The 14696-nt window shown below is 45.1% G+C and overlaps 1 protein-coding gene across 1 annotated transcript in view; it reads right to left on the bottom strand.

Moving 5' to 3' along the window:
• ADAMTS9 (ADAM metallopeptidase with thrombospondin type 1 motif, 9) overlaps positions 1–14696 on the bottom strand; it is a gene marked incomplete at its 5' end in the record, with an annotated part of 81673 nt that overhangs the window by 63831 nt on the left and 3146 nt on the right. Inside the window, 6 exons of the mRNA XM_010087595.1 lie at positions 151–297; positions 2159–2264; positions 2385–2425; positions 2836–2957; positions 3060–3143; positions 4121–4407. Coding sequence (XP_010085897.1) covers positions 151–297; positions 2159–2264; positions 2385–2425; positions 2836–2957; positions 3060–3143; positions 4121–4407 — 787 coding nt within the window. The remainder of the gene's footprint in view (positions 1–150; positions 298–2158; positions 2265–2384; positions 2426–2835; positions 2958–3059; positions 3144–4120; positions 4408–14696) is intronic.

The following is a 14696-nucleotide window of genomic DNA, read 5'->3' as shown; positions in this document are numbered from 1 at the left end:
ATTCCTGCTCTATGTAAAGGATGTGAGCACACACAAATCCCTCTGATTTCCTTCAAATGCTGCACACTAGGACTCCAGATTAACTGATGAACCCCACACAACGCACACACATGTAAAAACAGCTTAATGCATGCACATGTAAGGCCTTACTCCAGAAATTCAGTGATATATTTCCTACTGCATTTTGACCACATCCAGGGATTGGTGTAGAAGTTCAGTGTTGGCGCCATGACATGCTGTTGATTTTTACCTCCATCTTCTTTGCATTTATGATTGTCATCGTGTGGCATGTTAAATCTAAGAGAAACACAGCAGCAAAAAGTACAGTCAGTTAAGTGACAAACTTCAAGTATTTAGCATAGCAAGAGCAACAGTGTGAACTAAATGTAAGCAAACCCAGGAATTTTTCCTAGATGTGCTACTGACAGATATTACAGAATGAAAGCATTAATATGCACATATTCTAAGTGTCAACAAGAATTGCTCAAACTGGTTTCCTAGAACTTATCTGCAAAAAGCTACGCAACAGCACCCCACTAAGCTCCCCACACTGGGTCTGTTGATATTTAGCAGGACAAGTCCTTGAGGGAGCCTGGAGTAAGATGCAATTTCAGCTGCAGTTTCCTTTTCAGCTGGTGGTTGCAATCCTGCACACAAGGCTGGAGTCCAGCCCCACCCTCATAAAAATGACAAGTTCTCTGGAATTGACCAAAAGGGCCAAGTTTCTGAAGGAGACAAATGACCTGAGTCCACCGACCAATGCTGCCCTACACTGGATCCAAAACGTCTTCTAATGCCATTGAAAACCCTGGGCCACACTCATCCTTCAGGCTGTTGCCTAAGCAGGGCTGCACTGAGGATGGACTTGGCTTCTATACTTTATGTGGTAGGTTTACAAAATGCCATCAAGCATCAATCCCAGCAGAAACCCACGCAACGTTTGCAGCACGTGACATATTGAAGAATGCGGCAAATATGCTAACGGGACAGAACAGGCTTAAAGCGCTTTGCTGTTTGAAGTGGAGAAGGGGAAGTGACCCGGTGTGATCCTGCGTTCGAAGGCTGGGGAGTTTAGATCCCATTAAGATTACCTCCAATGAACCACCTTTTCACTCTGCTCCCTGTAAAAAACCGAAGAGGCATTTCCTGCCTGGCATCGCCTCCAACCCCTCTGGCAGCTCTCAGGCAGCATTAGCAAAGGAATTAGCCACAGGTTAGGTGTGGGGAACACCAAACCTTCAGGGACTTTCTGTCAGGAAATCTCATTTAAACAAATACTGGTGTGGTTAAAAATAGACCGTCTCAGTCAGCCAGCTCTCTACGTAGAAAAAGGGCATTTCAAACAATGAGAGATCTGTTCCCAACCACTCATCCATCCCACACCTACAGACCTCCACTGCAGACCAGGCGTGAGGTGGCTTGGGACTGAGTTGTAGCTGGTGAGTAAAGGACTATGTAATCTAAGATGATTTTTCTCACTACTGCCCCGAAAAAACCCCTCAAAATCAGTTAAAAGAATTTTCCATTGGAGGAAGTGCGTCTTGAATGCCAGCATCTCTTCTGGGGGTGTCCCCATGATCGGTCAGGCTCACTGATGCATCCCCACCACCTGCCAGATGCACTGGGTAAATCCCTCCCTTCGCACACAGCTGCTGTGCTGCCTTCAGCAGCAACGCACGTGGCACTTGGACGAGCTGGGGCAGGCAGAGGACCTGCTCTTGGAGGAGACTTCAGTCCCAAAGACCAGGTGAGGTGTGCCCTGGTCCTCCCCAGGGCACCCAGCACCTCCCTGGCCAAAAGCCCGGCTGGTCCCCATGGCTTGGCTGAGACATCACGGCTGCCAGGGCAGATCCTGCTGATGTCAGCATGCAGATGTGAGAAGATGCAGTAAGAAGGGACATTTTGTTAGCTTTCCTCCTTTGCTTAGGGTACCCTGTCACTCATCCTCCCCAAAATGTGGGTCTGCTCGTTTTGCTGCTCTCAGATAGGCTCCAGGGCACCTCACCACCTCCCAGAGTCACACCACAGCTTCATCTTAACCTCAGTGGTACATCTCCTCTCAATAATTAGGCTCAGCAGGTACCAAGCCCTAGCCTGGCTGGCAAGCTAGCATAAATCTTGGGCTATTTAAATGTAAATATATTTACATAAAACATACACATGGCCAAGTTCATGTGCTATTGTGAAAGCAGTGCTCAGTCCGTTATCTTCACTAATTGAACAGCTCCTGTAGGGGTCACAGACTGTGCCCAGTTCTGCCAGACCTAGGAGAGAACAAAGAGGTTTGTGATAGAAAAATGAACATTGCCCATGGTTCAGCACAGGCAACTAATGTTGTCACTACAAAAAAAGTTATTAAAAGACAAAGAAAAGGTTTTCCTTACCCAGAGTATCACATTTGTCGTGCGCTCTACAAATATCCTGTCTGAAAGCAGAACAGACCTGACACATTAATTTTCAATGCAGCAGTGAGTTAAGGTACAAGCACAATAATAACAACATCCAAAAGCAATTCTTGGTCGTCCACGAGACGTTCTCATGCTGGCTGGCCACACTGTCCAGTCGGGGTCTGAACCAACTCCCTACCACAGCCAGAGAGTTTCTCCTTATGGTGAACCCACGGGCAGACCTCGGACAGTCCTGAACCTCTCAAAGTCATCTATTGCTATGGTAGAAATGTCATCCCAATTCTGCTCACAGCTGCACTGCTCCCACAATTGCAAATGTCATCACACCCACATCAAACCCCAAACGTTGCCCGTAGCTGCATATATTACATGCTCACAGCCTCTGACACACAACCGGCTACAGTGTTCATGAGAATATTCAACATACCTGGTAACAAGCACGGCTGTGTCATGTCGAAGGTGACTGCCTTCAGGGTGGTTCTGGGATTGCTGCCATTGGCAGAAGTTTTTTAATGTTGTCTGAGCATTGTAAGAGATTGCAGGACCATCCTAACAAGCAACACAGATAAATCAGGCATTTAAATTATTCATCACAATGCTCACTACAAATGCCAGTATCAAACAGAGGGAGAAGAAAAGCACTTCCATTACCTGTTCATTATGTATCACGACCAATTTCACAATCACGATATTAATTAAATTTCCAATGCTTGGGTCTTTGTAGATAGACGCCACCTGTTTCAAAAACAAATATTCAAAACTATTGCTAACATTGAAGAAAAAAAAAAAATCAAGGCAACACATGCATGTTTTCCATTTTGCAACTGTTTCTCCTGAGCTGCTCTTCTGCCCCACTCAATGCTCAGATGATGCTTGGGAGACCTCCTGCCAGAAGCACAATCTTAGAATGAAACAAACCTGCTGGTATTGCAGAAACCGAACATTTCCTTTTGTTTTAGCACACATTTCACCAAATTACAGCATCATTCTGCTCTGAGATACAATGACCACCGACCAAGACTGTCAAAAGCAACTTATCCTCTCAAGTGCCTCATTTTGGCATGGACGCTTTAGACCACATATTCACTGCACTTCTACCCTTTCATAGGACAAAAAAAATCCCCAGTGACACAGCTATGCTGAATACTCATTTCCCGTCACTGGGCATCTACAGAGCTGCCTGTCTGGGAAACGCATTATCACATCCTAATACCAGTAGCTACTAAAACGTTTTTCCTCAGCCTGGAGAGCCAACCCTAGCACTGCGCTAAGGATCAAGGTGACCACAGGCTCCTCCTTGCAACAGCGAGGGAAGTCGGACAACTGCATAGCCTACTAGTGTCAGTCCCTTGGAAGGCACAGTCCCCACAGCACCTTTTTAATTCATCTGCTATTTCACACGGGCTGAAATAAAAAGAGTACAGCGCGCGGACTAAAGGGCCAGTGACCCTTCTCATGCTGCCTGGGGTTTGGAAAGCTGGGAGGAAGAGGTGTGGAAGGGTTGGGAAATGTGATGGGCCTGGGAAAGAAGAAGACTCCAACCAGTGTTCCCCAGCTGAGTTTTACTAAGCTTTACTCTAATCCCAGCATCATCCCCATGCTCAGCTGACGCAAAGTGATGGTATTGCATAAGACTGCAGCAGAAAGGAGACTCTGTGATCACTAAAAAAATGATCCAGAGGTGACTTTACTCCCCCTAGTTGAATACTCACTATTGACATTAACGTTAAGACATAGTGCTGTAGATTAGCACCGTGATAGGCGACCATCCTGCTGTCAGCCACCACCATCACTTCCACAAACCGAGGGTAGGAGAGGAACCGCTTTGTTCTTCTGTGGCTCTTCTTTTCACTGACGTTCCCAGTCTTGTTGCCATCCGCAGAAAACGAATTCACTTCCAGGCTGTGCTTTAACATCTCCACGTCAGACAACATGCTGTTCTCTGCCCATTGTCTTCTCCAGTGTTTCCGCTTGTTCTTTTTGTGACTGTGTTCATGATCTGTGATTAAAAAACAGACAAAAATATAAAGTACATTCTGGAGTGAATAGAGTTCACACTCCATGCACATTATGTCAAAATACCCATTTACCTCAATGAAGAGTTTGCAGGCTTGTTCCAAACAGCTAACCAAACCAGAAGCACTCTGTGCAAGCCCATCATGTAATATAACATCTAAGGCTTCTCTTAATTTTTAAAGCAATCTTATGGAAGCCAATGGCATTTAAAGGTGGACATTCACATAAAGGCTTTCCTGCATCAGAGCCGCCTCCCTGCCGGTGCAGGAGGGACGGAGCCGGGGCTGCCGTTCAGCTCAATGCAATGTGAGCTCGGGGATGGTAATTAGCCACCGCAGCGGCAGCGTGAGGATTCTGGGCACGTCCAAGGTGGTCAGGAAACCACAGGAAACAAAGGTCCAAATCCTGTATTTCTAACTCAGGCATGAAGGACGGCAGGATTTGGCCTTCATCGCGAAGCAATTATATATGATTTATTTCTGTCTCTAACAATAACATGGCTGGGCTTCAATTCCCCCCCTCCCTTTATTATTCTGTGCTACGGGAATGGTAAAGGTCATCTAATAGCACAGCTGCCACTGGCAAAAGAATAGAATTCAGGAAGTTTCACATATACTGCTTTTGATATTCAATTAGGGCAAACATAAAAGCAGCCTGAAAATATACTCCATGCTGATACAAAGACGACAAAGTGAAGAGGGAGAACAGGCAAATAAAACATATGGAACGTGTACAATTAAGATTTACCATCTGATTAGTATGTAATTATAGAATTATTTAAATGTAAGAGCAAAATTAGTCTTATTTGATGCCACTTAATTTTTAATCAGTTCATCATAGGAAGTAGCTAATTGAATGTGATTCATCCATGAGAGACTGTTCCCTTCTGCATTCAATATAAAGCCAGATCTGAACTACTCATCTAAGACTCCAGGCTACAACCCTCACGGTCTTTGTAGCTTTAGTTTAATTTTGTCATGGTGGTGAAAAATATCACATTTCCTTATCTGACCCACTGAGTAGGTTAGAGGAAACATAATATTCAGGAACAAAGGAATATTCAATGCTCAAACAAGATTAAAATGATAGGAAACTTCTTAGCTATTTTTCCTGTGTAGCTTCCTTTTAGAATATCTTGTAACAATTTCTAAAAAAAGAAATATAAAATAGATTCCATAATATCAAGGCAGGCAAAAGGGGTTGGCCAACTTCTACCCACCTGAAAAATACTGGCTTTTTGTCCTATGTGTAAATAGGTGACAGAGTATTTAAAAATCAAATCTTGTTTACTCCATGCTACTTAAGTCCTACAAATTCCACTTTCTCCATATAGTCCAGACCACCTTAATAGAGCAGAGAGTCCACAGTTATTTGAGTAAGAATTCAAGAAAGCCAATGGCATTTGTGGTTATAATTGGATTGCCCTAGTTCCTCTGCACTAATCAATGCCCCTGTGCTGGCAAGGTTGTGCTCTCATGCTGGCACAGCTTCGTGGGCAACCGTGACATTATCCCGACTCGTTCAGTGCCAGTCAGTGTGGGAAGCCAACTATACATACAAATAACTTAAAGGTGAGAAGAAGACCAGACCAAGGAGAAAGTGCTAACCTCAGCCCTTCAGCCAGCTCCCCTCCTCTCTGCGCCCTCAGCCAGGCACTTACATTTCCCTATTAAATAATGAACTCTCAAAAGAAGCAGGCGTTCAAGGAAAAGCACATTAAGGATGGGGACATGCTCAAGAGGGCTCAAGCGAGGCTGAAGGCAAGGCTGTGGGTGTGAAAGCAGAGCTCTGCACCATCCACCCCTGCAGCTCCGCAGAGCCCCAGATGGGACCACGGGGCTTGGGCATCTGCTCCTCCGACCGGCCTCACGGAGGGAGGTTAGATAGCAAAAGAAGAGGGAAATGTAAAGGATTCCTTGAAAAGACACTTGTTATACAGGAGGCATTTAAAGAAATTAATTGACATTCACACCAGGCTTGCACTGAAATCCTGCAGCTGGTGTAAAGAAGAGGGAAATGTAAAGGATTCCTTGAAAAGACACTTGTTATACAGGAGGCATTTAAAGAAATTGATTGACATTCACCAGGCTTGCACTGAAATCCTGTAGCTGGTGTTGTCACACACACCAAAAAAAAAAACAAACAAAAACCAACCAAACCACACAAAAACCAGAGAGGTCCACATGAAATGCCAGGTCCGGTTCCGAAAGCCCCCACCTGGATCCACCTCATGGGAGAACCAGAGCCCAGCACAGCCAGGCATGCCCAGCACAGATCAAAAACTACCTTTCTTTCTGCTGCAGAGACCTGGCCCCGTGTCACTGAATCATTTAGGCTGGAAAAGACCCTTCAGATCATCGAGTCCAATCATTAACCTAACACTGCCAGGTGTTGGTACGGTATCGGTGTACTTCCCCCATCCAGCGCACAAATCAAGTCAGCCACATCGTCCCTTCAAAAACCAACACTTCTTTTCGCAGGTATGAAGTCACTCCAACACTTACAGCGCGCTATTTGGAGAAGTCACGTACAGTATGTTTGCCAGCCCAGTTACTGGAAAACCAAGCACAGGCGTGTGGGGATGCATGGCATGTAAAGCAACTCCTGGACTTTGAGAGTAGTGAATTGTTATCTTCCCCCATCTTTCTTGCGTATAACTACACTCATGGAAGGTGAACATTCACCTGTAAAAAATTAAACACTAATGGCAGTGCACTGCCCTCAACCCATCCATAACCCCCCACTGACGTTAATGGGAGTTGCATACAGGCACTGCCAGGACCCCATGTGCCTGATGCTGTTGATATCTCACTTGATCCATTATGATGGACACAACAGAAATGCTTTCACTGAATGCTGCAGCATACTGCTGTTTAATCAAGCAGAAGTGAAAATATCTCACATTACACAAGAAAACTGCAATTTTACAGCAACAGCTTCCTGCTGCCACACACAACACACCAAAAAAGGGTGTGATATTTTTCCACCTGGTTTTTTTTTTTTTTTTTTTTTTTTTTTTTGCTATTGTGTGAATGTATTAACAGAAATCAGGAAGGAAAATAGTTTGCTTGGCAAACTCTCAATCTTTGCAAATGACCTGAAAAAACATCTGCCTACACACAGCAGTAATTGGATGGGCTTAAGCAACAAAACATTTTCTTTAATTTGCAGAAAAACCAAACCCCAATGAGTAGACAAACCCTGTAAAACCACACAAACTACAGATCAATAATTCGAGTAGCAGGAGAGCCTATGCACTGATTCAACAGTTAATATTCAATTAAGAGGTGGTTAAAAGGCTGCTGGAATAATGTCCATTTTATTGCTTGCTTTACTACAACAGTCTATGGCGTTTGCACTGTCTTTAGACAGACCTGGAGGTGTGCATTCATTTTCTTCCATTTATTTTCTTCTGTGTTATGCCAGACTTAAAAAGGAGACCCAATCCTGTGACGTGGATATTCCTTCCTGATGGCATCTTCCCACCCGGGGCCATTTATTTTTTCTTGCACAAGAAACCTCAGCCCAGAGCCCAGTGAACTGATTTATGGATGATTCCTAACGATTAACGGACTTTGGATCTATCCCAGGGGAGACGCAGGCCCTACATGAGCATTTTCCCTGCATGAAAGGGCGATAGGGCAGAGCCAGGGACTGCTTTTGAAATAGTAGCTATTGTTATGCTAACACCAAAAATTAAAAGAAAGAGCGATCACTTATCCCAATGGTTCTAATCCTTTCCATTTCTACATTAACTTGTCCTCGGAATAGAAAGCAATTTGCACAATTAAATAAGACGTGTGACAATGCGAGCAATTCCAGTTCAGCTCCAAGTTCAGGAGAGCTGCACACAGTAGGGGAAAGAAAAAAAAAAAAAAAAAAAGGGGAGAAAAAACAAGAGAGGGGAAAAAAAACCCCATCTATTTCTCAAGCTAATAACATTAACAACCTCTCCCTGCTAGAAAAGGAGAATGGTCCTTTCAAACCATCTTGCCATCGTACATTTTCCGAATGTGTGATGCAGGATATTTAGCACAAAGTTTGCTCCTCAGTGGTTGGCCCATAACACTCCCAGAACTGGTCTGATCCAGCTGAGCAGATGATAAAACTATGGTTTGGAAGTTAATTATTTATTGCACACCTCCATGAAGCCAATCAAAATTCAGCTGAGCTCCCTCCAGGCGGTCAATAGGCATGTGCCCTGCCTCGAGCAGAAGCCACGGCAGCAAACCCTGCCCAAATAGTTCGGTACAAGCTCCGGCTACAGCCGGCTGGCCTGAACTGCTGCCTGGAGCTGGTACAAGAGCAGCCACTGAAGGGACTGCCATCACTTGGGAAAGGGAGGCAAGAGGCCAAACGGATTTCTTCACACAGCAATCAGACTAGCTGAAATCAAACCATATTTTCAGGCTTTTCTTGACAGGATATGGGATGGAAACTGCCTTCTCTTTAGGACTTAAACAGGTCCTAGGCTGGACCAAAGGGTTTTTCTAGCCCTGGGTCTCTTTTAATTCTATATGGATATGTTTCAGATCTCTGTCTATCTTTCAATATATCTACAGATGTATCTCAGATTAATTTGCACGAGGGCAAATTCTCATCTCTGTTACTGTGGGTGTGCTGTTGTGGCCAGCATAACCCAGACCTGAACATCCCTTTGCAGCTTCTTGCCCTGCTTGGACAACAGGCAGGGATGGTAACAGAACAGGGGAGCAGCAACTGCCTTGCTCTGTACCACACTGAGACAACCAGTCCTATGAGCAGGACCAATCCTGCCTTCCCTCTGGATAGCTCCTTGACTGTGCCATTGGAGCTGCTGCTACAAGTATAAAGGGAAAACAGGATTTATTGATAGAGGCGAGATCAATGACCTACATCAGGAGGGACATGAAGGATCTAGGCCAGCCAGGATCCAAAGAGAATGGTATTCTGCACTAAGGGTGAAAACGAAAGCTTGCTCAATTTTTCTAATCTGCAAACCAGAAGGTATTCAAATGCAGATCAATCTGAACCCACTTAACAGAGAGATCAACTGGAGTTTCAACCTTCATTGGCAAGAACTGGACAAAAGTTGGAACTACTGAAAATGCAGTAAAATACCAGACCTTTCACAGGTGTCACTATTAGAGCAAGACAAAGGAGGGAAACTTTCATTTTCCCCGTGTTGTTCATACTTACCTTTGCATTAGGAAACAATCTGGGCTCAAAAGATTTCCCTCCCAAACTGTTCCAAGAGCATCAAAATATTTGGCTTCTACAAGAAAGTTTTCTTTGCTACTAATAGAAAGGTTTGCATGAATAAATCATAAGACCTCATGACCCAGGCACACCTGCTTGATAATTTCTTGCCTTCCTGCTTTGAATTTTGCACATACACTTTACAAAGTAGGTTCCTAGATGCCCAACCAGAGCATGGACTCAGAAAGGTCCATGTCCAGGAGCACCCGCTGCTGAAGTGAGCTTAAGTGCAGAGCCTTGGATTTGTGTTTGTAATTTGTGAAAACGCTCTAATGCCAGCAAGCAACGCTATTGAGCCATGAGCAGTTTACACTGGCATGAAGCATCACTGATACCAACATCAGCAGCCCCACTTCCATTCGCCCGCTGCGGCTCATGCACCAGCGCAAGCAAGGTGGTGGCTTTGGCTACAGAGACTCCATCCTTGATGGTGCCGAAGTTGATACCGAACCCACCCGTGTCTTTTGGGGTGATCCTGCCTTTCTTCCTGCTGCTTGAACCAGAAGGCTTGAGAACCACAGACTTGCAGTTACCACCAATCAACTTCCCTTAGTAAGAAAATATTCTGGTTTTATACCATGCAAACACCAAGGACCACACATACTCCAAATGTTTTCTTTCCCAATGATGTACGTGAGAATGCATTCCAGGTTTAAAGAATTCTTTTTCTGCCTAAGGTAAAAAGTTGTACGTGAAAGTTATAGATTTTGCACAGTAGAAATAAACTAGACTAATGAACAAAATAATAAATTACATCTTTGAGAGAGCAGATAGCAACACACAAGTTGAGCATGTGGCAGAAAATGATTCAGGATCATCTTACAGACAACCCAACTAAATATCTGCATTTCACAACCTCAAGGCACAAAAGCACCATTGAATTGGTACAAAATTGGTTTAAGGTACGATTGACAGAAAGTTACAGTGCTGAAAATCACTGATACCAGTTCCATAATCCAAACACAAAAATAAACTAGCCCTGTAGAATGACTTAAAAAGCCATGGCAAAATACCCTTGAAAACCACCCTGATGCTGCAAGGGGCTGGGCAATTTGCTGAAAAACATCCCAGTGTTTCCCCTATGAGTAGACATGTATCTGAGCCAGGTTGTAGCTCACGGCAGTATGAATATACCATGAGCACACCGACATACACCAGTGGCATTTCAGCATGTCAGGAAAGCAGCCAGGGCTGCTGCCTTCTGCGCTGCCTGGGCTAATAGAACCTCTTTGCCCGCCGAGCTCTAGAAGTTGCACTTACTTAACCTGACTTCTGCCTTGCAAGGCACCTGAGCGTCCAAACTCCTGCACTTGTTTGCTTGCTTTTAATGCAACTTTCCACGCGTAACAGTCACAAGTACACCAACACATTATCCGTACTCATATCCAGTGACACCTATGAGGTACCAAGCCAACCAGACCGACACTGAGATCACCACATCTTTCTACTCACACTCAGTAAAAGATGAGAAAATATATCCCATTAGAAAGAAACTTTGCCTAGCAATTGGCCACAGAGATGCTGGTGGCCAATACAGGCTCACAAGAAGAGAAGTCACAGAATAGTCAGCCTGTTTATTTTCATCAGTACCTGACATGGGGTAGAGATGAAAAGTTTCAAAGGGACACCTCCCTGCTTCTCCCACCTGCCTTTCTTCAGCAGATGTCCGCACAATGTACAAGGAGTTGCAAGACTGCAAGTACATCCTTTTTGATTTCAGAAGAATAATTTAACTCTGTTCATTTGCCATGCCTAAGTTACAAAACAACAACCAATCGATAATAACTTGTATATACACAATCTTTATCTTCCACCATTAGGGAATTAAATTTTCTTGCCAGATGGACGCTTGATACATTTTCTATACTAAGAGCAACAACAACAAAATGCATATACCTTGCTTATAACTCACATTGAGAAATTTTCATGCTAATCTACAACTATAGGATTCCCATCATTGGCTGTGATCAATTTCTTAACTGAAGTCAGTCTAATACCTTATTTCACTCGCTATCACCCCAGCAAGATTGCACAAACATCAATCCAATCCCTTCCCCAACTCAGTATGGGAAAAGCTCGTGTTTGACATCCCAGGCCCATTTGACCAAGTACTAGTTGGCTGTTACTCTGCTCTTACCTCAATAGGAAGCCAGAAATAGAATTAATTACATTAGCATATGGGACTTGTGACGTAACTCTCTCGTTTGCTGTTTTTAGGAGGGAAGGAAGCTCTAAATAATTACTATCTGACTATAAATTACAATCTACTTCCTTAAGATGAGGAACTTTTCTGAGGGAAAGAACGAAGTCAGTGTTTTACCCTGAGGCCAAAAGCAAAGCTGACAGCTTAAACAGACATTTGAAATTGCTCAGGGATTGCTCAACCTGGAAGCAAAGGCTTAGAAAAACCTCCCTGCAGATCTTCTGCCACTCCACAGTTACATGAGACCCAGTAGCACAGGATTTGCCTGAACACCTGCCTGGAAACCAGACACCTTGAATGTGAAATTCTGCTGGATGAAGGACTTCAAAACCAAAATAAGGTCACAGCTGGAAGCAAGACAAATACTCCAAAAGAAACAGCAAAAACACAAAAGGGCTCTAGACTAACAGCTTGACTGCAAAGGACCTGGGATTTCACCATGGACCACTCACAAGAGTACAAACAAGAGTCCTGTGGAAAAGTCATTCAAAGTTTCTGCCTCAAAACTGCTATAAATTAAGAACGTAACACGTACAAATGGTCTGTAGAATGAGTACAAAATTTTCCACCTCTGGCCTGTTTGGCCCCATTTCCCACCATTGCCAATTCTATCACTGGGTACACACCTTGAACCACAACCCAAGCAGGAGCAAGAGCTTATCCCCTCACTGCACCAACAAGAGACCATGTTACACAGAAAGGGAAACCAGACCCTCAACACTTTCGCCCCAGGTCACCTCCCCAGTCATGACACTGACGACACATGAACACACCCTCAACCTGGCCACCCCTTCTCAAACACGTGTGAACACATCAGTAGGACCAGCTCCTGGCTTGTGCCGTGGGCTCACCAATGACTTCCCATGCAACTGTGTGGCATCGGCAGAGAGATGACAACCATCCGTAAGGGCTGAGTAGGCTGGCACTAATTATCATGCGGGAACAGGATGGCAATCATCACCCTGGCAGCACCCAGCATTTGCTTGCTCAAGACACAGGGCAGCACCCCCCTGCGCTGGTGGCTCCTCGGTGTCACGTTCAGTGGGAAGGGTTGTTAAAAGTTACTACGAAAGGGTAATCTATTACAAATTACTCATTAATGCAACTGAAAAACCAGTGACATATTACTGATTATTCCTGTGTCACGCTAGCTGGGTGGCAGGACTCAGTTCACACTGCCAGTTTGTGCTCAGTATAGCAACTTTCTCAACACCACTTACACACACACAGCGTCTTTTCTCCTCCTTGCCTGGATGAGTACATGGGCCTTGCCTTTGCTGTGCCTCAGAGGCATGTGTTGCCTCCCAAGTAGTCAAACTGCTCTAACACCTTGCAACGAAACACTCAGTTACAAATTTGAGACCCTTTTCATCCATTTCTGGCAGGCTCTGGGACATGCTAAGCCTCCAGGCTGTGCCCAGCAGCCATCTGTGCTGGGAACGCTTGGTGGTTTTTGGAAAGCAACCTTGGCAGCCAAGTCATTGGGCTTTCCCACCTCCGCCGGCAGCAGGCGGGGGCACAGGTAAGATCTGCTCTGTCCCGCACTCATCTGAGCCCACTTCCAAAATCTCCACCACCACAGCGTGAATCGCTGGAAGGCCTCTTTGCTGGCTACAGCCCCTTGGCTCTCCTCCAGAAACAGAAACAGCTCTAATCATCTCCTACTAGTTTGGCACCATCAGAGTGCTATTGCTGCTTCTGCATGAGGAGTTTTGCCCGTGGTGGATATTTAAGCACTCTCATTAAGGAGCCAGGACTTTGTGCAAGATCCTCACACGCAGCCCCAGAGCCCACGTCTAACACCAGTCTCGGGATGGACACGGCTGACCAGCAACAAGTCATGGGAACAGCTAGCGCTCGCTATATACTCTGGCCATGATTTATTCATCTCAGTCACATGCGGGTCTTGAATATAAAAGAATTATGAAAAATGAGGCAAGAACAGAGAGGTATTTAACTAATGAAGCTGGGAAGGAAATGGAAAGCACATTATCAGGAGAGCAGAAAAGCGAACGCGGTGGGAACGAAAGAAAGACCTGCCCAAAAGAGTTCATTCAGGAGTTCTGCAGCAGGGCCACAGCAAAAGCTGCAAGGAATTTGCAAAGTCTGGAGCAATTAAATAGCTGAGCATACAGCAAAAAAAGCGAGATGAGAAAGTTCAACTCTTGCACTTAGACTCATGGCCACAGGGCAATTGTGGCTCAGTGCCACCAGGGAGGTGGAGAACACAACTGTCTCGGAACAAGGGGTGGCCAACAGGCAGAACAATTGGGGAAAATTCAGTAAAAGCCTAAAGCTATCACAAAACCCAACGAAACTAGAAGAGAAGAGCTCCAGAGAAGCCAACAACCAAAATGTGTATAAACGTATCAATGACAAAAAACATGGGAAATGTGAGAAAAAGGAGAGTCAGCAGAAAGGGACACGATGCAGAGCAGGAGGTGACCTGAAGCGGTTTATTTAGGTGATGACCAGGGGCAGTGTCCTGTTAGCATCTGGAGCTGGACACCTCTCTGCAAGACCAAACCTTCAGGGTTTCACGTGGAAACCAGTGGGTAGGGCTTGATGGTCTGCTCCTGGCAGGAGGTCAGACTGGACAGGGGGTCAGAGAGCTGCTGCCGGCCCCCCAAAGCCAGCCGGCACGGCAGGCACCGCTCCCCGCAGCGCCGCAGGATGCAGCTCAGCGCCTTTTATCATCCGAGTCAGATTGTTCCTCCGCAGAGCGCAGGAAAGCTCCACTCTCCAGCTTCGCAATCAGCCACTTCCTTTTTTTTCTTTTTTTAGGATCAGAATTTCTTTTCTCTTCCTCCTCCACCTCAAAAAAGCGGATA

This window comes from Pterocles gutturalis, unplaced genomic scaffold (assembly GCF_000699245.1).
Source record: "Pterocles gutturalis isolate BGI_N339 unplaced genomic scaffold, ASM69924v1 scaffold19701, whole genome shotgun sequence".
Taxonomy (NCBI): Eukaryota; Metazoa; Chordata; class Aves; order Pterocliformes; family Pteroclidae; genus Pterocles; species Pterocles gutturalis.
The sequence above is the reverse complement of the archived record's forward strand: the minus strand, read 5'-3'. Positions and strand labels throughout refer to the sequence as shown.